Raw genomic sequence first — 25,386 nt, 5'->3', positions numbered from 1 at the left:
GAAAGTAAAGCAATATTTATACTTCAGGTAGCCACAATGCCTACAATTGATCGAAGTTAATATCAATGTTGCACTTGGATATCTTCCTATTATACACAAAATCTTACCACAACATCGCCTCCTGTCACCATCATGGCTGTGGTTGGGTTATGGCCTGCAACACGAGTGCCTTCTTGCTGATGGGGTGTATTGAAAGTCTTGAAAGGAGAAAGCTCAAATGCTTCCTGTTGGGTATCCCACACATTGAGCATACCCTGACTAGTTCCAGCATACACAAATCGACCATCTGGAGACCAGAACGCAGCCTCTGTACACATTCCAAGGGTAGATCCAGTGTGGCCCACCAACTGATGTTTTATCGTGCAGTCGTACGCATCGAGGATATAATGAGAGTTACCAGTGGTTGACAACAACAGGTTCTTTCCGTCATTAGAGAAACTAATACCCTTCCACCCAGCCACGCCTTGGTCTATTTGGTTTGTCAAGAATGGACCCTTTTTGTTCGTTTTTTTTTTTTTAAAAAAAAAACCCCCATTAGAAAGAGGTACAAAACTTGCGATTGCACTCTCACAGCTTAAACAATCTCTTTTATCATTTTTTTTTTAAAAAAAGTGACCAAAACTTACCGCTCTCCAGGCTCTCAAATCATACATACTGATTTTATCTGAACTGTGCCCTGCTGCAAATACTCGCCCTGATGGGTCAAATGCAACAGTTGGATAACCATTCACGTCCATAGCACCCTTTTTATACCCACAATATATAAACACACGCATATCATCCGTTATAATCTCTTTTATTAAATATCCCATCAATGCAATATATTGGTGCCTAATTCTCGGAGGGAGTCTTTTTTTTTTCTTACCTCGCATCCTGCAGCACGAAGATCCCACAAACGAATACTTCCATCGAGAGATGCAGACAAGAAATTGTCATTCAAAGGAGACATCCCTAGAGACACAACTCTACAGTATGCCATCAGCATAATTCCAAAGTTGATCTACAATCTTGATTATTTTTTCTAGATTAGTTACCTTTTAGTGTGGCCTTGAAAATAACGGAGATACTGGTTGTCGTACAGTGATAAATATCGAAGAGTATCTGTGAATAATAAGTCTCGGCTGTATCGTTCTGAGAATTCTCGGTGCCTGAATAGAAAAGCTTACCATCTTCTTTTGTTGACGCGTGAACAATCGCATTGGTGTGATGAGTAAATCGAGCGAGATTTACACCATATTTTTTACTAAAAAGCGTTGATTTCTGTCTGATAAAGTGAATGTGAGTTATAAGAGCACATCCCTAGTATTTATCTTTTTATACACCTATACAGAGGAGAACGTACTTTCCCTCCAGACAATCAATCACATGGATACTGTCATCTTCACTTGAAGTTACACACAATTCTCCATTATCACTAAAAGACAATGCGGACACCGGTCTATCTCCCAGTCGAAAAGTCTTTGCAGTTTTATAGCAAGAAACAATTTCTGGAGTCATCTTTATTTGACCATTGACTTCATTAGACTCCACCATCCTACTATTAATGTGGAAAAATAAGACTTGGATTTTTTTTTGCTGCTATTACTTGTTCTTCTTCATGTACCGCTTTAATTTGGTTCCCCTTTTTTCGACACAAAAAAGGTCACGTAATGGCGTGACATCATAAGTCTTGTATTAATGATATGATTGGCCAATACAAATTTTGGGTTTTAGCCCCAGGTTGACCTTGCCTACAATTTCTGAATTTCCTTTACAACTTGTGCTTTTTCCCTTTTGACAAGTCTGCTACTTTTTAACAACAATCGCCATGGCATTGAAGCGAATTAACAAGGTACTTTATTTATCTTTTAGCCTATATTTTTTATATATTTTTCTACAAGTTTGGATATCATTACATCTCCCCATCTCCATTACGCGTCTACGTTTTTTTGTTTTTTTTGTTTTTTTTTTAAATAAAAAAAATAAAAAAAATGGAGGCGCAGTTGATGATGAAGTTCATGACCTTACTTGATACTGCATTATTGTTAATAATGAGGTAGCATCAAGGTTTTTTTGAGCCGCAACTATTATAAATATCAATATATTTATATATATCAGCTTGGATGGGGTGACTTATGGACTATATAAATATACTTTATTATATCTATGTTTATATCTATATTATATATAATACTTTGAATTTTATGAACTAAACTGAGGGATTGTTTAATGATGCTTAGGAATTGAAAGATCTCGAGCGTGATCCTCCATCCTCATGCTCTGCTGGTCCCATTGGTGACGATATGTTCCACTGGCAGGCCACTATCATGGGTCCCGTAAGTTATAGATGGCCCCACGTCATGCAACCTTTATGAACCCCATCACTCATCACATTTTTTTCTCTTATTGCTATTATTATTGGTATCACTATCATTATAATTTTATTTATCTTTTTACAGGAGGACAGCCCTTATCAAGGTGGTGTCTTTTTCCTCTCTATTCACTTCCCTACCGATTATCCCTTCAAGCCCCCAAAGGTAAAAAAAAAATGGAATTCAAACGATGATGATGGCATCTTACTAATCCCGCTTTATTATTTTCACTTTTTTTTTCAGATTAACTTCACCACCAAGATTTACCACCCCAATATCAACAGCAATGGAAGCATTTGCTTAGATATCTTGAAGGATCAATGGTCTCCTGCTCTCACAATCTCCAAGGGTAAATTTGAAATCTACTAACTAATTTCTTTTAAAAGAAATACTGATTGTTATTTGAAACGTATATACCCCTCCATTTTTATCTGACTCACTCTTTTTGCTTTTAATTAGTCTTGTTGTCTGTTTGTTCCTTGCTCACTGACCCCAACCCTGATGGTAAACAATCAGATCTCTTAATGTGTTATTGTTTCTCGTTCTTTGTGAGATTAAAATCTTCTAACAATCATCATCTATTTATATATTAGATCCCCTTGTTCCTGAGCTTGCCCACATCTACAAGACAGACCGCGCACGCTATGAGGCCACAGCACGGGACTGGACCAGAAAATATGCCAGTAAGTTTTAACTGTATTCGATTTGCTTGGCGGTTCCTGATCTTGGTATTATTACTACCAATCTCTTAACAGTGTAAGGGACGAGAAGAAAGAAAGATGAGTGCTACAAAGGCCTTCCAGGAGAATTTTAATCTTTCTGATAAAGAGAGAGAGTAAAGAATGAAATAGGTAAGGTGTTATTATCAATTTATTACTTTGTTTTAAGCATGGCAACTAATATGTGCATATTTCTTATATATATTTGTATATGTTATATCTTTCGATATCACAATTTGTTTAGCCTGATTCTTTGTAGTTTTCTTTTTTTTTAAAAAAAAAAATCTTGATTTTCTTAACTGTGCTTTTTTATGGTAACATTCAAGGCTGGAAGGTCCTTTTGGCTATAAAACCCATTATTTTCATCGTCTGCATATAAAATTTGTCCCTCTTGTTATTTTCCTAATCTTTGATTGCTAACCACTTTCCTAGTTCTAAGTGGGTTTGATATTTTTATTATTTTATTGATGCTCTTTTTTTTGAGTGGGTGTACTGCACATGGAATCATTTTCGTTTTTCTCTTTTTTTCTTCCTTTTTTGTATGTGATGTAGTTTATGTGTCTGGTGAACATGCAGAGTTTAATATGTGTTTGTGTGTAAATATAATAATTCCATATAAAGAGTGGGCTCGATGTTTAAAAAGGGGGGTTGATGATCAAAAAGGGGATAGATAACAAGAGAGAGAGAGAGAGAGAGAGAGAGAGAATAATAACATTTCGTTGTTTGCTAAAAAAAATACGTTGTTTATAAGATACACAACATACAGGAAGAATGTACATTACGAGCAATAGAAAGGTTAAAAAAAAAGAAGAAAAAAAAAAGAATAAGAAAACGATTGAGACATGCAGTGAAGTAAGCGAGATAGATAGATAGACAGATAGACAGATAGACAAACAAACAGATAGATAGATAGATAGATAGATAGATAGATAGATTTAGGAGTGGGAAATAAGCGCAAAATATAGAGTTGCTCGATTTTAGACTCTTGGCTTAAAGCTGTTGGCATTCTCTTTGAAAAAGTCATCAATGGACCGAGATGGCATAGAGGTAATCATAGGAGCGTGTGGTACACAGATGCTGCTTGCTGTTTTGGTCACCCAGTCAAAGTAATCAACAAAGGTTTGGATTTGGGTTGCTAGAGAATTAATAACGATTAGAAAATTACTAGAGAAATTTGTGTGTGTATGTGTGCGTGTGTATTACCTGTAGGGATGGCAAATGCTTTGGAGCGATAGCTGTCATTATCAAATGAATCACGATATAACTGTGCTCTCTCCTGTTTGAGACGGGCATCGAACCAGATATCCTTTCTCAATTCGTTTAGATAATAGTTGAGATCCATTGGCCGTACATGACGATAAACCATCTTATCATAACCAGTTGCCTCGCTTAGAGAATCAGCCAGCTGTTTGCCATTGATCATAGCTGGACCGGTGAGAGTATAAACCTGATCAATGTGGTCATTGTCCAGAGAGTCTACGAGTCTCTTTTCCTTTGGGTCGAGCACAAGCTGCTCGACTACATTACAAATATCTGAAATGTCGATCGGGCAAATCTCGGTATTCTCTGCCATTGGTAAGGCCAAGTGACGGTGTTTTTCGACAAGTGCCGCCCAAAGATGAAAGTTTTGCTGAATCCAGTCTGGTCTATATGCATTTCACATAAATAGACAAATATGTGTGTAATTAGTTTTTCTTTGTCAGCAAGTTTTATAGTGGTGGTTTGGTAAAAGCGCTTCTCTTCTCACCTAATAATAGTCCACTGGAGTTCAGAGTTTATGACTTCTTCTTCAATGAGTGCGTAATGTTGGAGTGATTCGTGAACACCAGATACTGCACCGACATGAGAAATACAGATAATAGACTTTACTCCCGACTGAGCTGCAATTTGGCAGAGATGTTTTGCGTTGGCCACTCGATCCTTTTCGTTTCCTACCGCAAGGATAATGTGGTCCACGCCTCTCATAGCGAGCGAAAGATGGTTTGGGTGAGAGTAATCAACCTGGCGAACATCGATACCCTTGTTGGCAAAGTTAAGACAGGGTGCCTTGTTTTGGCACAAGACACGCGTCAAAGGACGCAAATGTTCGTAGCGTGCCAGATGAGAGACGATAGAAAATCCCACGTATTGGTCGGCGCCGGTGATAAGAAGCATGGTGAAATAAGAAGTGTTTGTTTTTTTTTGTTTTTTGGTGGTAGAAGAGGAAGAGTATGCTGTGGAGACGAGTGAATGGGCAGGGACAGCGTAGTATTTATTCATTTTACGATTTTATTTGTGTGTCGTCTGCATATCAATGATGCCGACAGTACCCCCAAAGTAAGAAAAAAAAAGGCTCCCTGTTTGCTACTCATGATTCACAGTCTCGGAGGAAATATAGGTGGAAGGTTCAGCCAACCAGTGGCCACCCCATTGAGTGCATTACCGGCTTAAATTAGAAACAAAATGAAGTTCAAGTCTTGTTAGATTGTTGCTGTTTTGTTGATAGTATGCCTGCGCTTCTCTGCGCCATGCGGCTTCCATCAGATTATAAAAATATAACATGGAACAGGCCTGGGTAGATGCTAAGGAAAGCTATTTTTGTCTTTGGTCCTTTGACGCTGTGCACTTTCTATCTCAAGAAGGTTGTTTCATTTAGATTATTGGGCTTGGCTTTAACCTGTACATTACAGGAAGAGGCTGGGTCTTATTTTCTTTGTAGTTTCTCTTTCACTTTTTGGATCTGCATTTGCATTACACTTGATCCGAAAATGATACCGAAGTTATACAGAATGTCACATCACAGCTATAATAATTGCTATATCTCGCTTGCTCTCTTTATTAATTCTATTTTTGCTTATAATGTTTCGTGATCATTGGGCATTTTTTTTTTAAAAAAAAAAGGACATCTCTCTAATCCTAGCTTTCAGAACAGTTTATCTGAGAGAGAAAAATAATAATAGGACTATGTGCTATCATATGTGTGTTCTAACCTGGATTATTAGACCAATTAATGATGCGTGTCTCGCTTATTTTTCTATTATTATTATTGCTTTCATCATCAAAGGGAATACGATTTGTATGCGAAGCTCTTTTGGAGATTGAGCCGATGGTCTGGTAGAACCCCAGTCATGTCCCTCGCTTTTGGTTTTCTGATGTCTCTCTAGAAACCATTCGATTGATTTTCGTCTTTAAACAAAGATTTATAATTATCCGATGTGGAATGCAATAGTATAAAAGTAGTCTGATCAGGACAACGTATCCTTTGTTTATTTGAACTATTCATTTTCTATGAGTAAAAGAGCAATAGGTCAAAGATATTCTATATTGTAATCAACAGAAAACATCCTTATATGTTACATATGCACTGTAGCTACACACACACATACATACATACATATATATATATATATATATATATATATATACGCCAAAGATATCAATACAAAATAAGATAGATTTAGAGACAAAGAGAATGAACATATAGTTTTTTTGAAATGAAACATCTATATGCTTGAGATTGTTGTGTGTTTGAGTAGACACATTGCTATATGTGTGTGTTTTTTTAAAGAAAAAAAAATATCATTCAATGACTTTAACTTGTGTATTTGCTTGTTTTTACTTGTAATCTTCATGGTTTCCTATCGATATACTCTACTTGACTGTGTATTAGTGCATTATCGACAAGGTGGCTTTGCAAGCTAATCTGATGGGGCTCACCTGGTCTAATGGTTTTTTTGGTACATCTATTGTTAGAATGGTAAACAAACCTATTTTATTTGTGATGTGCTACCAATTTTTTTATGATGTTTATTTAAAATGTATAAAACCAATTTATTACACGACCTGATATAAGCTTATTTTTTTCAGTTTGGTTTAACTAAAAACCCAATGTGAATAAACTCGGTGGCTAGTAAGGTTCAGATTGAATATTCTATTTCTAAAGAGCAACTCATAGTGCTTTTGATTTCTGTTTGATGACAAACTTACCAAGACATCTATTGGTGCCCGGAGACGAGATATTGTTAGGTAAATATGCGTGTGTGCGTATATGTGTATGTGTATGTGTATGTGTATTAACAGGTCTATTACCTGCATTGATAAGCGTGTTTTTTATTTATATATATTTATATTTATATATTTATATTTATATTTATATTTATATTTATATATTTATATGTATATGTATTTAAGCATTTTGGTCTCTTATTGATAGACATGCATATCAATCAAATTTCATTTATACCCCATTTGACTTTAATACTTTATTCGATTATATTCAATTCAATATTTAATAAAGTGTATTAGAACCCTAGGTCAATTACTTTTGTTATATCAACGATGGGATCTTTTTTGTTTTGTTATTTTTTTTTATTTTTATTTTTTTTTTTTGGGGGGGGGGGAAGTGTTTATTTCTTGTGTGTGTCTATTTTGGAAGCTATGAATCAATAGATCGACTAAGGATTGCTTTGAGACAAGGTTATTCAAACAGTTAAACCTAACTGAATAATAATAATAATAATAATCACAAAAGAATGACGAAAGCTTTTTTTATTCTATTCTATTATATTTTACTTTCCAATTCATTATACTGTTCGCTGGTATTTCGGTCCTTTTTTTTTCAATTTTGACCTCCCCCAAAAAAAACAAAGAAATAAACGAACAAAAAAAGAATTAAGGTAGAGTTATGACACCAAAGGTTATTTCATACAAGGGTTTTTATTTATTTATTTATTTTATTCTAAAGAAAGATATTAAGCCTACGCCTCCTTTTTATAATCCTTATTCCTGCAATATATAATACAAGAATTATAATTGGTCTTTTTGGTTTGTATTTATCACCAAACCCCTCTTTACCCAAATAAAGCACCTTAACTGTAAATAATAAATAATAAATAAACAGATAAATATATAAATATATAAAGAAACGAGTAAATAAAGAAATAATAAATAAACACATCTTGAAAGACCCTTTGAATCTCTTTGATAGTTCCCAAAGTCCAAAAACAATATCAAATACCAATTAATATTAATAGTAAAATCAAAATCAAAATCAAAATCAAGAGTTGAGCTTGAGCTCTTACTCAACTTACCTCTACAAGCTCTAGTCCAATGGTCGAGCAAGTTACATAAAACAAATAACTAGTCGAATAAGTTATACAATATTATTTTTATTTTTTTCTGTCAGTAAATTTTTTAATTTTTTTTTCTGCCTTCGCAATTCATTTTTTTTTTGTTTATTTTTGTAAGCTAAAATATTGAATTCTATAAAAAAATTATACCCACATTTCTTCTATATTGTCTGGTAATTATGATATGTTCTCCGCTTTAATATTTGGATACCGTTATTCTTTATTAAAAATAAATACAATAAATAGATAAATATTATTTCATCATTTTATAAAGACATTAAGCGAGATACAAAAATACACATCAACTTAAAGTACCGGTAATATGTAGAGCTGTTAATATCTGTACTTTGTACTGCAAAGGATAAAATTATTTTGTATGTATGGCATAAAAACTAAATTGGCGGGGATCATGTAATAATCGGCGAACATATATCTTAAAACCCCTCCATTGTATAAAATTAAATTTAGCGTACACTTTTTTATTATAATTATTATTTTCGGTGCGCAAAAATGTGAAGAGAAAAACTGAATTGTGTAGGCAGAAAAAGAAGATATATATAAAAATATTATAATTTGTTTTTATCGTAGTTCCTAAGCAATATTTTTCTGTATTTTTTTTATTATCATTATTTTGTTGGCCGCTTAAAAAAGGTGACAGCCAAGACGGGAATTTAAAAGAAAAATGTATATACTTCCGTACAGGATCAATTTAAAAAAAAAAGAAAATAGAAAAAAAAACTTTCTGTATAGTCTCTTTTACCAGAATAAAAAACCAGCCATGACTCCTAATACCTATGTGGTCGATGAGCCCTTCAGAGACGAAATTGCTTTGGCAGAACAGAAAGCAATTGACAATCAATTAACCTCACACACAAATCCATTATTAAAAGTGGATATATTACCGGGTAAAGGAAGAGGATTTGTTGCAACATCAATTGTCCTACCTGGCACCATTCTTCATACATCAGTCCCTCTGGCAGCAACTGTATCTGATGAATGGACACCTGAAACCTGTGGCTGGTGCTTTAATTTCAGCTACCCAAAGAAAATGCGACACAAGGCATTGGACGAACTAGAATCTCGAGAGATGTCTACCAAGTGGACAAAGGAAAATAAATCAAAGAAAACTATTTCGATATCACAAAAAAAATTGCTATTTTGTTCAAAAGAGTGCAAATCAGCCTATTTAAGCCACGGATATTCTAGAGAATGGGAATTGCATATTGCTACATTGAGTCTTTTAGAGAAAGAGACAAAGCGTCGAGCTGGTCTTGCCGCAGAAGAACCAGACACCACCCCAGAAGACAATACTATTCCAACAGAATTTATCGAACTCGACGATGACATTCGTGTCCAGCAGTGGATCGACGAAGCGTGGTCCTGTATCACTCAAGCCACCGATTTCATTTCACAGGCAAAATTATATTCATCCGGACCAGCCGATAATACCATGTGTCGCTTAATAGCTGCCTGTTTGGTCCGAAAACAGTGTGAAGAAGCCTCGCTCTATCCTGATATTAGCATCCCGAGCTACAAAGACCTATTGACCATCCAGGACAATGAATTGTCGCATTTCCGAATCCAATACCGTGCTAGTATGCCTACTCACAGGAACTCGATACCATACACCAAAGGCCAACCTGTGTCGGCTTTTTTGAAATATATGCCTCCTAGTGTACTTGACATCATTAGAACTTCTCTCTTCTTCTCAGCCGCTCTTTCGGCACCTGGTATTGAACCCCGTCTCGAGTACTCTCATGAGCTATTCCGCTCCGTTTACTTCCGGGAAATGTCAAATAGCTTTGGTATCTGGGAAATCCCAAAGAATCCATCCGCTATCACAGAGGAGCAAGGCGTAACAGATGATCTTGAACTGCTTGGTTGGGGAATATATCCTATGGCTGTGTATTTCAACCATTCATGTGATGCAAATGTAATCAAGCTGCGCAGAGATCGCAATATGGTTTTTGTAGCAAGACGCACTATTCAAAAAGGAGAGGAAGCATGCATATCATATGGATCAGTCGGAGAAGGCGTAAAAGAAAGAAGAGAGCGATTGTTAGAGCACTATCATTTTGTGTGTGCCTGTGATAGATGCTGTAATGAAGAAAAAGAAGAGAAATGTAGACTTTAGACCCTAGAAATATTAATATAGCTTAATAAAGTCATTTTGTTTCATTAAATTATTTTATCTTTGGATATAGAGTATCAAGCTACACAACTCAAACGATCTACAGCCTATCGATATTGGACCTGCATCATCGAAAAAACAAAGCAACAAACGATAATATATTGGGGAGGAAGCCTGTGTATATATATAATAATAATCTAAACAATAGGTGAAAATCAATAACCTAGGTGCTCCTTTCTAAGGTCCACCCACGTCTTTCGCATTTGCTTCCAATCTTGAGAAAGAGGTCCAGTAACTACATTTGCCGAAGACCAGCCACTCAAATCATCGCCTCCTTCCCAACCTTCTGCCCATGCACCCAAATGATCGGCGTAGGACAATTCCTCTTCTTGGGACAATACAATGTCTTTTCTGTTATTGCTTTCTTGCCTTTCTCGATCGTCCTCTCGCATCTGCTCTTCAGAAGGCAATCTTGCCTTTCCACTCCAGACCCGGGCAATAACAACCGCTTGAGACTGAGATAATGGAAGCGGGACTACCTTGATAGGGAGCCCGATAAATGCCAATGTAGGGTTTGGGATGTAAAACAAGAAACGGTAGAGATGCAATACTTTTTGACCGTCTATAATCAAATTGTTTTTCTCGAAGGGCAAGAATGGGAAGCTATAAAGATATCCAGTAGCAAATACTACAACATCGATGTCCTCTAATAGCTTTCCATCGACGCATTCCACCTTGGAACGCCCTCCTGTTTCGGCAATGAATCTTTTTGGGGGAGTGACCCGATGACAATTAGGAGCTTGATTTTCAAGAGCTCTTGCGGATAGTTTGTTCTCTGTTCTTACAGCATGGTAAATTTTTTTGGCTGTAGCAGAAGACTCGCGGACGATATCTAAAGCGGATGGCCCACCCCCGATTACCAGAATAGTCTAGAGAGATTAAGTCAATACTAAGCAAATAAGCAATAACAAATGCATGGCCATTGCGCATTCCTCATGGTGTGTACATTGTACTGCATTGCAGTGCATAACGCTGTATTGGGCTATCTGGGTTCTTTTTTTTGTTTTGTTTTTTGTTTTTGTTTTTTGTTTTAGTTCAGGGCCTCTATTATTATCAGTATCATTATTACTATTACTATTATTACCTTGTCCTTGAATTCATTTGGCTCTCGATAATCTCGAGAATGTTGAATTTTTATGTTATTCTTGATACTACTGGCTGCAACTTCTTTTAAGCCCTCAATGTCAGGTATATAGGGAACAGAATAATGGCCGTTGGCAACTACAAGAGCATCAAAATATTCTGTGTATTCTTTTCGGAGTGAAGATCCTTGCGATTGCTCTGACAAGGAAAGGCGCCAAACCTTTTGTTCTTGCAGATATTCAGCTTGTACTACACTCGTACTAAATCTAATCATTGGCTTAAGCTGGTTCTTGTCAGCAAAGGATTGAATATATTTCAAGACATGCTCATGAGAAGGAAAAAGAGGGGTGTTCTTTGGGAATGGAAAATCACGGTACCCCATTACAGGTGTAGGGAGATTGGTGTTGAGATGGGAATAGATTGCTGAGCCTTGGACGTGATCATTTTTTTGCTGTCCTGGAGGGTCAACTTCCAAAGCATTGACCGAAGGAATGGCAGGTGAGGCATTCACATTAGGAGAGTAGATCCTTTTTTTTGTTGGTTTGTTTATTTGTGTGTGTGTGTGTGTGTGTGTATGTTTATTGATTTGATGCATTTATATTGTAAGCGTTTTGTATATTATACACACACATATGTATAAGACAAAGATGAATGAGATTCATTACCATGTGCCTCCAACTTGATTATTACGTTCAAACACTGTTATATTCTCAAATGCATTTTCGTCTCGTAAAGCCTTTGCAGCTGCAAGACCTCCTGGGCCAGCTCCAATGATAGCTACGCGTGAAATTTTTGGAAGTTGGGCCATGATAAGGGTGGAGTCTACGATACACTTTTGGAAGTAGTAGAAATTTAAAAATAAAAAATATATGTAAATTTCTGTCTTTGGTCTGTTTGGTTTCACCAGGTTTAAAAAGAGAGAATGAGCGAGTAGGCAAAAATAATAATAAATAAACATATAGATATAAATATAAATAGACCCCTTTCCAATCGTCTTCTATTGGGATTGCATAAAAAGCTATTAAGTATCTGTGGAACTATATAGCGCATTATTGTATCTTGTGGTCTGAAGATTGCTATGTTTGTTTGTAATGAATAGGATAGTATTAGAATAAAGCAAAATGTTTAGTATTTGTATATATAGATTGCTTTTCAAGATAAGGGTAGGTGAGGCTGTGTTCGGTACGGAGAAAATAGAAACCGTTCAATGGATATGACTACCCTTTTTTTTTCTCTTGTTTTATTTCTTAGATGAACAGTAGCTTTAACAAAACCTTGCGAATAAATCCAAAACTAATGTAATCCAAATGTGAATAGATAACCTTAGAGATTTAGACTTTCTTACAAATTAATTGACTGAGAAGTATATTTGGACATCTATATTTCTCAAGATAGAACCTTATACTCTGAATTGTGTATTAAAAAATACGGGTGTTTCTGCTATGGTGAAGAAGTAGGATATTAAAATTCATCCAATATATTGACCAAATAATGTAAGAAGTGTCTTAATAATGTCTGAGATAAAAGCCATACTAAGATTATGTAGGCCTATTATTACCGTGGAATATGTAAAAAACGATTATGATGTTATTTTAATTGATTGTGTTAATGTCTTAAGGTTATCAAGTATTTAGTACAAAGAGGTCGACAATATAAAAGTCTCGTTAAATCACTTTTAATTTCGTAAGAGCAGAATATAATATTTCCCTTAAATAAGGAGAGTTTCAGTCTGTGTAGAGAGATAACCTTGATAAATGAGTATATAACTTAAATAAGTGTGAAACGTACAAGAGTGTGATCTAAAAATTGTATGTCCTCTGTTTTTACTGTACCAACTATTAGAACTTAATAATTTTACTTCCTGAATGCCATATATGTTTCAGATTTAAGCAAGATTGGACTCAATAGATCAAAACCTTTTAAGAGAATAAATGCTGAGTAACAATGAGGATATAAACACACGGATTTTATTGCAACTGTTAATTATACCAGGCACCATAGCAGTGAAGATATATACTCTTAAAGGAGTTGATTACTGGTCAATGAGATAAAATACTATTACTGCTAGTAATATTGCAGAATTCGTTGACTGATTACTAGTGATTTAGGCACTTTCTTATGATAAAATATAACATCTATTAGTTAGGCGAGTGGGTTACTTGATAAAGTATATTAAACTCTGTAGTCTCTACAGCTTGTATATTTTATACTCGTATACTTATTAAAATATTGTAAGTTAACCTTTTTGGTGAGAAGGCCAAAATGTATTTTTATTCTGTGCGTTTGGGGAATCCAACATTTCTACACTTTTTTTTTAGTTTTAATTATTGACCAATAATAATTAATATACATAGTTTTTTTTTATTTTAACCAATATAATTTTTCAATTTTATTTTTTATAATTTATACCAGCCAATGATCTGAAGTATTAAAACTCAAAAACATAAACCAAAAAAAAAATAGAGCGATTTAACCCCTCTCCCATGAAAATATATTTCTCATATAACTGAATTAAACTGAAATTATCGAAAAACACAAAAAGAAACAAAAATATTTTTTTTTCATTACTGGAGGAATCATGTAAAATTAGAGACAATCAAACGAGAAGTTGGAACTAAAATAGATAGATGTTTAATCGTACTTGTGGAATCAAAAAGAAAAAAGTACAATCTCAACTACAATACCACTAGAAACCCTTAAGACTCGACTGGCTACTAAGAATGTGTACGTTAGCTGTTAATATGCCGTGTTCCAAAGTAATAGTATGTGTGTGTGTTGGAATGCATTGCTAATGGATTTGAATGTAGAGAGCAAAATACATTGCAGCCAAGAAGTGATGGAAATGATCTAGACTATAATGGGTCCCTAATGCACTTTAATGAAAATGACTAATGAGGACAGACGGAATAAGCGTGATAGTGACTAATAATAAAACATATGGTTTTTACTATGTAGAGCTTGGTTGAGTCGTATGGGTATACCGCAAATCTGTCAGAAAAGAGACTAGAGTAATTGGTGTGCCTATTATCGTTTATTGGACAGTTTGGAACAAGAAAACTTGATAGTGAACCTGACAGAATCCTTTTCATCATTTGTTAAAGTGAAAAGGTTAGAATTGTTAGCTTGAAGAATGTGACAGGTTGAAAATCAAGGGAAGAAGAAAACCAATTTTTGGAACCCATGAAATGAAAGTCGTAATGATAAGAAAATACAGTATTAAACAATACGTTTGCGCACATATCCTTGGAATATTGATAGATCCATAATATCATTATTTGCAGAACTAAAATAAATAACTTGGAAACTAGGGCCATAAAGAGCTTCCGCGTCCAAGCTATTAAAGTATTGATTGCTTTAGCCCAGATTATCAACGAGTAATGAACGCAGATGTCTGATAACTTCTGAATAACAAGAAACATAGCCTTCGGGTGCACTGAAAAGAAATGTGTTAACCAAATTATTTTATAATTATTAAGAGACATGTAGCTTATAGTGTAATGCACATATACTATTAAATTTATTAAGTTGGTGAGGCTTTGGCCGTGTCTTTGTAAATGAGTAAGTGCCAACTATCTGATTAAGAAAGTCTTTGTCCAGCAGATATTTGGCGTAATTCCAATAACCTGAGTCAAGAATGGAAGGAAAAGATAAAATAAGTATAGTAACTAGAAAGACTTGTAATTATACAAGTTGAACAGGCTTAGAAAATGTGAACTCAACAAGGATATTATATGATGGGAATGGCCAGCGAAAGAAAATATGATCAAATTATGACATAGAAAATAGAAACATAGATTTTATAAGTTTCTTCTTTTTTTTTCTTTAAAATAAATAAATGATTATTAATAATAATTGTATCTTGTTTTTCTGCTCTCTGGTCTACCCAGTAAAGATGTTCTCTTTGTTATAAAATAAAATAAAGTCTAAAAATCAACTAGATATATTGTGTGTTCGCCAGTTGGTTAAGTATACAGTGGGCTGCAAACTGCAGACTTCCTAGTAAAACACGGTCGCCTTATCGCGCCTTGATCTTGATTGGCCTGTTATGAAAGACGTCTGCTGCAAGTTACTATTGGAGACAGGATCCGTGTCTACAAATCTTGCAGGTTTACCGTAAGGGGGGGATGAAGAGATACCCTCATACTCGAGATCATCGGATGGTTTGTTGTTATTTCCTTGTTTTGCAGTGAAAGTATGTATTGACGTTCTTCTTTGAGGGACGTAAAGGGGTGAGATGGTATGTAGAACTTTGTCTGAAATATTCTGAACCAAACAAGAGCCTATATTGACATTATCGTCCACGTGTACTATGGTATCAGTAGAAGATTGGTCGGTAACAGGTGAAGATAGTTGAATGTTTGTTTTTGGTACACCTGTAATGCGAGGAGCGACGATAATAAAGGAGTCATGAACGAATGCAGTTATTACCAGAGCCCAATGAATCTACAAATATATAAGTAAGGGGTAAATTTGTAGAAGCTTACTTACATATACCATGCACATTACAAGAGCAGCTAGAAGTGACCATTTGACTTCATCTATGTAAAGCCTTTGACAATTGTAATAATCAACATTTCCTATATCAAGGGTTTGTGTGGGATTGGGTACAACAGGGTTCTGTTCAAGTCTGCTAATTGAAGTTTCAATACACCAGGATTCGAATTTTGATTTGTTGACAACAAACAGTATGAAATTAATCAAGGTATCGCCTATGACTAGGGTTGCGAATAACCACAGGATACGGGAAAGAAGCTTCACTCTAGTAAAGATAGTCTACCCAATAGAAGTCAATATTTACAGACAGATGTATTTGTATATTTTGGGGGACTTGCCATGTAGCCAATGAAGAATAAGCCCAATAGACTTGCGATTCCAAAAGCAAGATTAAGCACTCCGTATATGACCAACGGTGCTCTTTCAAGATGAGAGAAGAATGCTAAAATGAAAAATAAAATTTAGTAGGCTTTTAAATACATAGAAAGTTATACTCACGACTTCTTCCCATAAAGCCAAGAGCAGCAAAATAGAAGCTCAATAACTATATGATTTAACATATCAATAAAACAACATCCTTTAAAACTACTTAGATATATACGTTGATTTATTTTGCGTGGAATATGATAAACGTACAGCCCATACAACGCATCCTAAAGCGCCTCCTCTTCGTATACCAACACAGCCACAACATTTGATTGGGAGTATTCTAGATCGAATGTTTACAGGATCTAATTGCTTAAGTGGAATGAAATGCATGTATAAAAAAGATAGACAAAGAGTATGTTATTATGAGTAGAAGGGGAAAAAAGGTACAGGCATGACAACTAAATCTTAGTGTAGTCAATACAACAACAAGCCAATAACAAGCCTCCTTATTTGGACACTGGCTTTCTAAACCTAGCTGAAATCAATGCACTATAAGTAATGATGTATAGCATTTTATTTAAATTATTATTATACTAGACAAAATCATGTTTACTTTTAGTAAAAACATTTTCATATATGTATCTCTGGCCACCTGTTTATTTTCATAAGAAATATATTCAAATACATGCTTATATCTTGCTTATTGACATACACTATAATAAAAAAGGAGATTTTTGCAAAATACACCTCTAAATACACATTTTTTTTCGTACTGTAGTTAAAATGCTCTTTGTTAAATTGTAAAATGCTGCTTATCTTTCTGTTACAAAAGGCTTGCTTTAATGGATAGAAAAACAGTAAACATAGCAGCAGCTAAATGTTACACCCATCCAGTGATGTCTTTAATATCACATTCAAAACAATTATTATGTTTGGCATTAGACATACACACATATCTTTCTGCTGACCACTGCTATCATAAATATGCACCAAGTCTTTTTAAACAAATATTATAATAACATCTGATTATCTAAGCACCCTTGGATGACCATTAACGAGATACTACATGAGATTATTCAAAGGACCCTTGTGATTCTTACAGGGTCATTATTACTTAACTTTGTAAAAGAACTATATTTCTCCAAGAACCCCATGATAAGAAATTAGATTTTTTCCCATCAATAGACAATTTAATATTTGTTTCACACAGTAATAATATTACTTGCTTATTTTAGATTCACAATTACAGTAGGATTCAACAATATCAATTTATTAGATTAGGAATCTGTAGCACTTGTATATTTAGTGCCAAAAACAGTGTGTAATTTCTCTTGTAGCCACATTTCCTTACACTGGTAGCCAAGTTCGGTTATCAATATAATACTAGTATGGAATATTCTGTTGATTTGATAAGGTTGTTATTTATTTATGTATTGCTTAAACGCAATAAATCGCGTGAGAAATATTACAACGTTGGTTCCTGAATAAAGTTATTTTAGAGAGATCGAAGAAAAAGAGACACACTGTTTGTCTTTGAGTTGTTGGATAACACTATATAATTTTCATTATAATTCCCTTTTATTTTTCTTTTCTCAAAGGTAATCATTATTGCTTTTCAGTAGAAATTAATACTATTAATTCATTGATTAATTAATGGTTTTGTTAATTAATTAAATGCTTAATTGATTGATATGTTATTGCAAAAAGACAAAAAATATTTATTTATTTATTTAATTAGATATCAAATATACTAGTCATATGTATATAAGCAATATACAATATCAGAGAAGTACTATTGATTCCGAGGAACTTGTCTGAAACGCTTGGTTTGATCTACTATATACTAAAATAATGAAATATTACCTAGTCTTCACGAGCCAAGAGGATCTTCCGATGTTTGCAATAAAAAAAAACAATTTCATCATTATGCAGTCTAAAGATTTATCATAATATTTTCTAAAACAAATGCTGGCTAGTAATTATACAAGACGATCAATTGAATTCTGGTGCCAATGATATTAACCAACTTGTAGTTTTGATTACTCAAGCTGTAGACTTTAATAAATCTAGGCTTAATAATCATTGTGCAAATACTTGGATCTTTACCTTATAATTTTGTCTTGATAGAAGTTGAAATGAAACTTGGATTTCAAAATATGTATTAAGTGTAATAAGGTTTCTCCTTTATTATGTTTCCCTGTTATTTACTGTTTGTTTTTAAATGAGATAGATAATACAATCCCACGTTTTAGTCAGAGTAATATTGCAAAACAGAAACAAAAACAAACAAACACGCAAAAGAAATGGTGATTTTATATCACGGGAAAATCGTAAAGTTTACAACTTTGAAAGTTCCTATTATTCTACATTGGCAAACTATTGACTTGGACCTATCTTTAACATACTCAGAATTCAATCCACTGGAATTTGGTCCCAGCATTTGTATAGTATGCAATTCAAATTTCATCAATTAATTTCTATATCAATAGAATTCTCATTAGCATTAATATTTCCTCGTTTATACATCTTTGTCATTACACAACATCTTTAATAATGTATTGCACAAGAATCTCATCCCACACTGTATATACTAATTCTTTTAAAGATATATATACGCTCTCTATCTATTTCTCGAAAATATAAATATCAGCTATAATATATTATATATTAATCGCAAATTTAAAGATGTAGTACAATATCACTTCCCCAGAGAAGCGTGATTTTGTTTATTTAATTATATCTCAGTTGCGCTGTAAAGCATAACTCTTCATGGCTACTTCCCAAGTGTAACATACATAAGAAAGCCTATCAAATTGTAAGCAGAAACATTAATAAACAGAGGCTGTCACTGTTTCTAGTGGAGCAGAAGAGAAATATAAAAGGGCACTAATTTCGTCGCTAAGCAACACCAACCTTTTCCTGATACTTTCATCCATCTCAGTAGCAATGATTCCCTCTCGTCAAGCATTATCAATCTTTGGTGCTATTACAATTCTTGCCAATCAAGCTCTCGCCGGCTCTCTTGTTATGCAATATTGGGGCCAGGTATCATCTTAAAGAAAGGGAACCTCCCAATTTGACTTGCTTTAATCAATACTTTTATGAATCCGTTCATACATAGAATTCAGCCAATGGAGCTTCCACTCAAAAACCATTAGCCAGCTATTGTGATGGGTCGGCCGATGTTATAATCATGTCTTTTCTTTACCAATTCAATCTTGGTGGACTACCTGTTCTCAATCTTGCCAATGCTTGTACTGAGTTTTATCCAGGAACTCAGCAGCTAAACTGTCCTCAAGTTTCTGCTGGTGAGTTTTTTTTACTAGTAAGTAAATCAAGTATAAGTTACAGATATAAATTCGTCGATTTTATTCAATCCAGATATCAAGACATGCCAAAGCAAAGGTGTCAAGATTCTTTTGTCTCTTGGAGGTGCTTCAGGTGCTTACGGCTTCCAAAGCGATGATCAAGGCACTGCGTTTGCACAAACACTCTGGAATCTCTTTGGCAAAGGAACTGCCTCTAATAGGCCATTTCAAGATGCTGTTTTAGATGGATTTGATCTTGACATTGAAGGAGGAGGATCTACTGGATATGCTGTAAGTATCTAGTATATACATATATTCATACATTCATACATTGTTAAATTTGGACATGCTTCAGCGTACAAGTCACTCATCACTTAGTTACTAGACACTTGTGACTAGCCTTCGAACGCTGTTTAACTCGGACTCCTCAAAGACTTACATGATTACTGCAGCTCCTCAATGTCCTTTTCCTGATGCAATGTTAGGATCTGTAATCAACGCAGTTGGGTTTGATGTTATCAATGTTCAGTTCTACAATAACTATTGCTCCCCCACGAGCTCTAATTTTAACTTTAATGCTTGGGATGCCTGGGCAAAGTCTACCTCTCCAAACAAGAATGTTCAGATATTCTTAACCGTCCCCGGATCTCCTAGTGCTGCTGGCAGTGGATATGTACCCTTTGTTCAATTGAGCTCTATTGTCAAGTCAGTGGCCTCTCAGTACTCTAGCTATGGCGGTGTCAGTGTGTGGGGTAATTCTGAAGCATATATTCATTATTTTGGATATTATGGGTTTTAATGTTGTCTTCTCTTTATTTTAGATGCTTCTCAATCATACAGCAACACCGAGGTTTCTCCTGATTTTGCTCATGCTCTTGCTCAGCTCGTTCATGGTACTTCTGTAACATCTCCTGGAGGTAATAGCCCAACCACTATCCCCGTTCCCACAACAACACCTACAAACACACAGTCTGCCTCTACAGCCCCAACAAGCTCTCCTTCTCCACCGGCTACTGGACCTCTTACTGGAACATGTGTAACCAATGGACAATCTTGCTCTACTACTGGACAACTTACATGCAGTGGCTCGGGCTATGGTCTCTGCTCCAATGGAAAATGGTCTGTACAAAACTGTCCTCCAAATACCCAATGTTTCGCGACCACCGATTCTTCTTCGGTGTACTGTGGTGCTGCTACGGGTACTAGTACCTGCTCAAATGCTATTGGAATCAAAGGAAATCCTTCAGGATCATCTGGTGTTTCTGTTCCCAAGCCTTACACATCTGGTCAGGTCTCTGCCCAAGTTTCGGTGGCATCTTCCAATACAAGCAATTTCACGTTTGTTATCAATGCTCGTCGTCTTAACACTATGCCATTCGGATCCAATATTGTCGTCAAGTTCAATATATCCCCAGGTCTTAACATCACAGAGGTTGAGAATGGTGTATTCCAGCAGACTGGTAGTTTGGTCTCGATCCAGATCAATAATACCGAAAAACAGAGCATGGCTATTGTATTCTCGGTCAGCGGTACTTTGTCCAACACCGTTTTCGTGGCTCCTATTCCTAGTACCATGACTTTCCAGACTTGATCAACCTGTATCAGATCTATTGTACTATAGAGGCAACAATTTTCTATATAAAATGCATTATTGTTATTTAGACAATTTGTTAAAGTTCAATTTATATACATATATTCAATAAACCCCAATTCGATTGTTCTTAAACTTTTTTTTATTTTTATGTGTAAATGTGTTTAATTGAGGTTGTTACATGTTAACTTTGGTAACTACAAAAGTAGAATGTTCCAATACAAATCTTTACAATGAACGTGAGAATTAGAAGAGAAATGAGCCTGAAAAAGAATCAGAATAAGCTCGTGCTTTAAGAGAAAATAATAATAATAGTAATAAAAAAAACGGAAGAGCGTAAATATGAAAAAAAACTAAACAACAAAAAGAGACTGTACATAGCAATTTTTCTTTTTAAAAAAAAAAGCCTAAATAAGAAATATAAGAGAATAACTGGATGGAAGTGTGAAACAAAGAGGTTAGGAAAAGGGAGGAGTGTAAGTGTAAAATAGAGAGGGGGGAGAGAGAGAAAGGGATATTGATTTAGACCAAGGTGTAGTTGGATAGATAGAAAGAAATTGTCAAGGCGAAATGGTCGCTGTCTTTTCATTGATTTTAGAAAAGATATGTGATAACCTTAGAGTCTTGGTTGATTTTTTGTTAACGTAAGAATGAAGAGGAGGAAGGAATCGAAGGTGGAGTGGGTGTGGCGGAATGTGAAGCTGGTAATGAAGAAGTACCCATCATTCCATTTATGCCCACTGGACTTTGTTGTTGTTGATGTTGTTGATGCTGCTGGTGTTGTTGGTGTTGCTGATGTTGTTGGTGTTGTTGGTGCTGCTGGTGTTGCTGGTGTTGTTGGTGCTGCTGATGTTGCTGGTGTTGTTGGTGCTGCTGATGTTGCTGGTGTTGTTGGTGTTGCTGATGTTGTTGGTGTTGTTGCTGCTGTGCGGCGGCCATGGCCATTTGCATTGCTTTGTTTTGGCCGGTAGAACCATTAACTACAGCGGCCATATTTGCTGCTATCATGCCATTAGCCATTGCTACAGCTGCCTGCTGTGGAGTCATCTTTGTCCTGCTGTTTTGGCGTTTGAGTGGAAGAGAAGATAAATTGGACACTGATGATACGGGCGCAGTAACGGTGCCGTTGGGAACATTAGGTCTATTATTTGCAGCTGCCCCATTGGCCATAAATGCAGCTCTCTGAGCAGCAGCAGCAGCAGCAGCAGCCTGGTTGGCCCGCATTGTTGCAGCATGAAGATTCATCATATTCAATGGGGTCAAAAACGGTATTGTGACAAGGCTGCGGAGTTCGACCTCTGTGAGAAGCTGTGCGCGATGCCTCAGAAAGCTAATTTAGCCGTGGGGGGTTAGAACCAGTCTGGCCCTTCTCTTTCTCTTTTTCTTTTTTTTTCTTTCTTCTTTTCAATGTCTAAACGTACCTATCCTGCATCTCGTCCACTTTGAACTCATCGTCACTGGAATCAGATTCAAAACGATAAGGATCATACAACTCTTGCTGAAATCCAGGCTTTGTTTTCCCACCCATTGAATGAGATGGGTTTCGCTTGTATCCAGTCCGGTCCAGAAATATTCGGCCACCACGACCAACACGCTTTCTGTATCTTGGGCCTCTTGAAGGTAAGGAGCAAAAGAATTGGTGAGGAACTGGTAAAGGAAACGGCTGATAAGGGCACTGCAAAATTAAGAAAAATATTAATAAAAAAAATAGATGTTTTCGGATGATTGTTTATAGCATACTTCTGTAAAATCTTCGTATGGCGCATCTTGCTCTCTCTTGCGGGCCAACTCAGCTTCCAAGGCAATCTGCATAGGAGTCTTATCTTGCCGTCCATCAAGGCCATCTCTCTTGAGTTTATTGAGTGGAATCTTGATAGTCGCACTGAAAAAAAATAGGTTAGAGTTGAAACATTTGCTTGTATTAAAAAAAACTAACCCAGATGATCCAATCTCAAGCGAAGTTTTTCTCTTTTTCTTAGGAGCTGGCAAAAGATCCTCGTCTTCCTTGATTCCAAGTGCACGCTGATACTCTCTGAGTTTGCACTTTTTGTCAAATACGGTGTGCTCCAAGACAAGTCCCTCTTTACGGATCTTCTCTCTTCGCAGGACCATTTCGAGCAAATTTCTGGACATCTCCATTTCTGTACGCAGTTTCCGCAGGCGGTCCAGCGATTGCTGGTCCGTTCGTCTTGTTTTTCGAACAGGCTTCGTCTCTCGCCGACGGAAGCACACATATGGATCAATTTCGCTCCTTAATGTGTCTTCTGACTTGAGTTCTGGTACAACTGATTTTCCTTGGCGCTTAAAACGGCGCTGTCTCCAATGCTGATAAACCGTTTCTAGGCTTGGCCGTCCACGTAACTTGGAATTTTCAGGAATCATTGTCATGAATTCCGCATATTCTGGGATGTGCGATGGATCCTGATAGGAAAGAATGGCTATCATCAGGACCAGTTGCTGTAAATAGATTATATAGTAACTTACAAGATTGAGATGAGGTAGCTGATGATTTGTCACGGACTCAAACTGCCACATAATTTCTTCAAAGGCATCTGGTGTAAGAGTTTCATTTGCTTTGTTGGCATTATAGCGTTGAAGGAACTCGTCATCTTGTTCGTCCATCATATAAGGGCAACCAGTGACATCTTCAACAGTAGAAGAGAACCGAATAAGTGTAGATGGTTCTTTGTATTTTTTTTTGTAAAGAGAATAGTACTCCTCGTCCGGGATGACTCTTGAGGCATCCGGAGTTGGGATATAACTTTCAACCTTTGCACCTGTTGTTACGGCAGCTTGAGCAGCCGAAATGGCAGCCTGAAGATCATGCTATTGTAGAATTTGTCATGTAGTAAGAAAAAAACAGTACGATAACAGAATATAGATGAAGAATGGTAAAGATTTTGTGGTAAGTAAAATTGTTTTTTTTTGTAATTGTTGAATATTGAAATTTTTCATGTAATTGTTGTATTGTAAGCCCAATTAACTCCGGGCCCATGCAACCCCCCAAAAAAAATACAAGGCTTTGAAGGAAGACTAAATATTGTCGTACCTCCTCCTCCTCTTCTTTCTCGACGCCAGTCTCTATTTGAGGTACTGAACGCTGTAGACTAGCGGCCTCTGTGAGGTCTGGAAGTTGGCTTTCTTTGAATACTGGAAGGGGGTGCTTTGGTGAAAGTTTTTTTACTCGGAATCGGGAGACCATCTGATTTGTCATGCTCTTGTGAATGTTGGAACTTTATACTGATTGCAACAGATGAGCAAAAGATGATCAAACACAAACTAACCACTGTATTCTAATACTAGTATAACAAGGAAAAGGTCTCTTTTTTCCTATTAACTAGCTTCCAAAACGGAGGAGGGGGGGGTCTGTTTGAAGACTACGTACATTTTTTTTTCCTTTTTCCTCTAGCGAGAGTGGCTGTATATCTGTACTATAAATCGCAAAGATTTCTCTCTAGTTTTCCTATTTTTTTTTGTTTTGCTTGGTTGTCAAAGACCTACGTCACATGAAATCGTTTTATTAACTCCGGTTTGCGAATCATTTTTGAGCACGATAGAAAAAAATTTGCTTATTCAGCACAACTCTCTAAGATATTGACTGTTATTGGTTGCTAAGGTATCCTTAATGCCCTTATTTTTCCTTTTAGTTTTTGTCCTTTATTGTTAAAGACATATGTTAAAACGGCTGGCTACCTGGTCTGTTACCTATGATAATCTGTATAAATTGTGCTCACAAGTGTACAAGTACATGCGGTAACAATCAATTATACAGACTATCTTTAATAGTTTATTTAAGCAACCAAATGGCGTGGTACATCCAATTTAGTTTGCTTTCGTTTTATATATATTGTGGCTTATTGATAAGCCTTAATATAAAATGGGTAGATAGGGTTATTAAAAATACTCGTTGTAGATTATAAAGATATTCTTTAATGGTTTGTAGTCATTTTATTCGACTAGGGATCGCAAGATTATACTCATCAAAACATATTTACCTTGCAAAAAAAACAATTGTTGATTTAAAAGTAAACTATTAATCCCCCTGTCTAAAAAGGAGCAGATTATCACATATCTTTTTGAAGTTTTGTATAATAAATGTGACACAGATACATACAGTTATTCTTTGGAATTTGTAATTTAAGTATACCAAAGTTATATCTGTATCTGGTAAA

The 25,386-nt window shown here is 35.7% G+C and overlaps 8 protein-coding genes across 8 annotated transcripts; 3 read left to right on the top strand and 5 right to left on the bottom strand.

The window, feature by feature from the left end:
* Positions 1-16: 16 nt before the first annotated feature.
* PHYBLDRAFT_146262 (hypothetical protein) lies at positions 17-1,497 on the bottom strand (the record flags this gene model as incomplete). Its single annotated transcript, XM_018431612.1, has 7 exons — positions 17-40; positions 108-494; positions 627-743; positions 866-965; positions 1,035-1,101; positions 1,167-1,264; positions 1,343-1,497. The coding sequence occupies 7 exons, from the start codon at positions 1,495-1,497 to the stop codon at positions 17-19; spliced, it is 948 nt and encodes a 315-aa protein (XP_018290985.1).
* Positions 1,498-1,748: 251 nt separating this feature from the next.
* Positions 1,749-3,476, top strand: PHYBLDRAFT_31052 (hypothetical protein). The gene is made up of 8 exons (XM_018439971.1): positions 1,749-1,831; positions 2,220-2,315; positions 2,439-2,516; positions 2,595-2,700; positions 2,811-2,855; positions 2,945-3,034; positions 3,107-3,202; positions 3,315-3,476. Exons 1-7 carry the CDS (start codon positions 1,808-1,810, stop codon positions 3,109-3,111), a joined length of 444 nt encoding a protein of 147 aa, XP_018290984.1. The 5' UTR covers positions 1,749-1,807; the 3' UTR covers positions 3,112-3,202; positions 3,315-3,476.
* Positions 3,477-4,047: 571 nt separating this feature from the next.
* Positions 4,048-5,224, bottom strand: PHYBLDRAFT_169203 (hypothetical protein; the record flags this gene model as incomplete). The annotated part of the gene is made up of 3 exons (XM_018436022.1): positions 4,048-4,205; positions 4,274-4,716; positions 4,818-5,224. 3 exons carry the CDS (start codon positions 5,222-5,224, stop codon positions 4,048-4,050), a joined length of 1,008 nt encoding a protein of 335 aa, XP_018290983.1.
* A 3,732-nt stretch (positions 5,225-8,956) lies between these two features.
* Positions 8,957-10,466, top strand: PHYBLDRAFT_146259 (hypothetical protein; the record flags this gene model as incomplete). The annotated part of the gene is made up of 2 exons (XM_018431611.1): positions 8,957-10,213; positions 10,383-10,466. The coding sequence occupies 2 exons, from the start codon at positions 8,957-8,959 to the stop codon at positions 10,464-10,466; spliced, it is 1,341 nt and encodes a 446-aa protein (XP_018290982.1).
* On the bottom strand, positions 10,447-12,278 carry PHYBLDRAFT_181688 (hypothetical protein). Its single transcript, XM_018438506.1, has 3 exons — positions 12,118-12,278; positions 11,454-11,979; positions 10,447-11,238 (listed from the first exon to the last, which is right to left on the bottom strand). Exons 1-3 carry the CDS (start codon positions 12,258-12,260, stop codon positions 10,525-10,527), a joined length of 1,383 nt encoding a protein of 460 aa, XP_018290981.1. The 5' UTR covers positions 12,261-12,278; the 3' UTR covers positions 10,447-10,524.
* A 2,062-nt stretch (positions 12,279-14,340) lies between these two features.
* On the bottom strand, positions 14,341-16,705 carry PHYBLDRAFT_169200 (hypothetical protein; the record flags this gene model as incomplete). The annotated part of the gene is made up of 8 exons (XM_018436021.1): positions 14,341-14,533; positions 14,750-14,885; positions 14,962-15,075; positions 15,523-15,895; positions 15,941-16,209; positions 16,251-16,388; positions 16,445-16,490; positions 16,583-16,705. 8 exons carry the CDS (start codon positions 16,703-16,705, stop codon positions 14,341-14,343), a joined length of 1,392 nt encoding a protein of 463 aa, XP_018290980.1.
* Positions 16,706-19,261: 2,556 nt separating this feature from the next.
* On the top strand, positions 19,262-21,214 carry PHYBLDRAFT_155563 (carbohydrate-binding module family 19 protein; the record flags this gene model as incomplete). The annotated part of the gene is made up of 5 exons (XM_018433418.1): positions 19,262-19,360; positions 19,437-19,605; positions 19,667-19,914; positions 20,009-20,375; positions 20,445-21,214. 5 exons carry the CDS (start codon positions 19,262-19,264, stop codon positions 21,212-21,214), a joined length of 1,653 nt encoding a protein of 550 aa, XP_018290979.1.
* Positions 21,215-21,411: 197 nt separating this feature from the next.
* On the bottom strand, positions 21,412-24,428 carry PHYBLDRAFT_169198 (hypothetical protein; the record flags this gene model as incomplete). The annotated part of the gene is made up of 7 exons (XM_018436020.1): positions 21,412-21,504; positions 22,196-22,544; positions 22,636-22,889; positions 22,955-23,096; positions 23,151-23,671; positions 23,699-24,040; positions 24,264-24,428. 7 exons carry the CDS (start codon positions 24,426-24,428, stop codon positions 21,412-21,414), a joined length of 1,866 nt encoding a protein of 621 aa, XP_018290978.1.
* Positions 24,429-25,386: the final 958 nt, after the last annotated feature.

This window comes from Phycomyces blakesleeanus (genome assembly GCF_001638985.1).
Source record: "Phycomyces blakesleeanus NRRL 1555(-) unplaced genomic scaffold PHYBLscaffold_12, whole genome shotgun sequence".
Classification (NCBI taxonomy): domain Eukaryota; kingdom Fungi; phylum Mucoromycota; class Mucoromycetes; order Mucorales; family Phycomycetaceae; genus Phycomyces; species Phycomyces blakesleeanus.
This window is presented reverse-complemented; position numbering and strand designations above follow the sequence as displayed.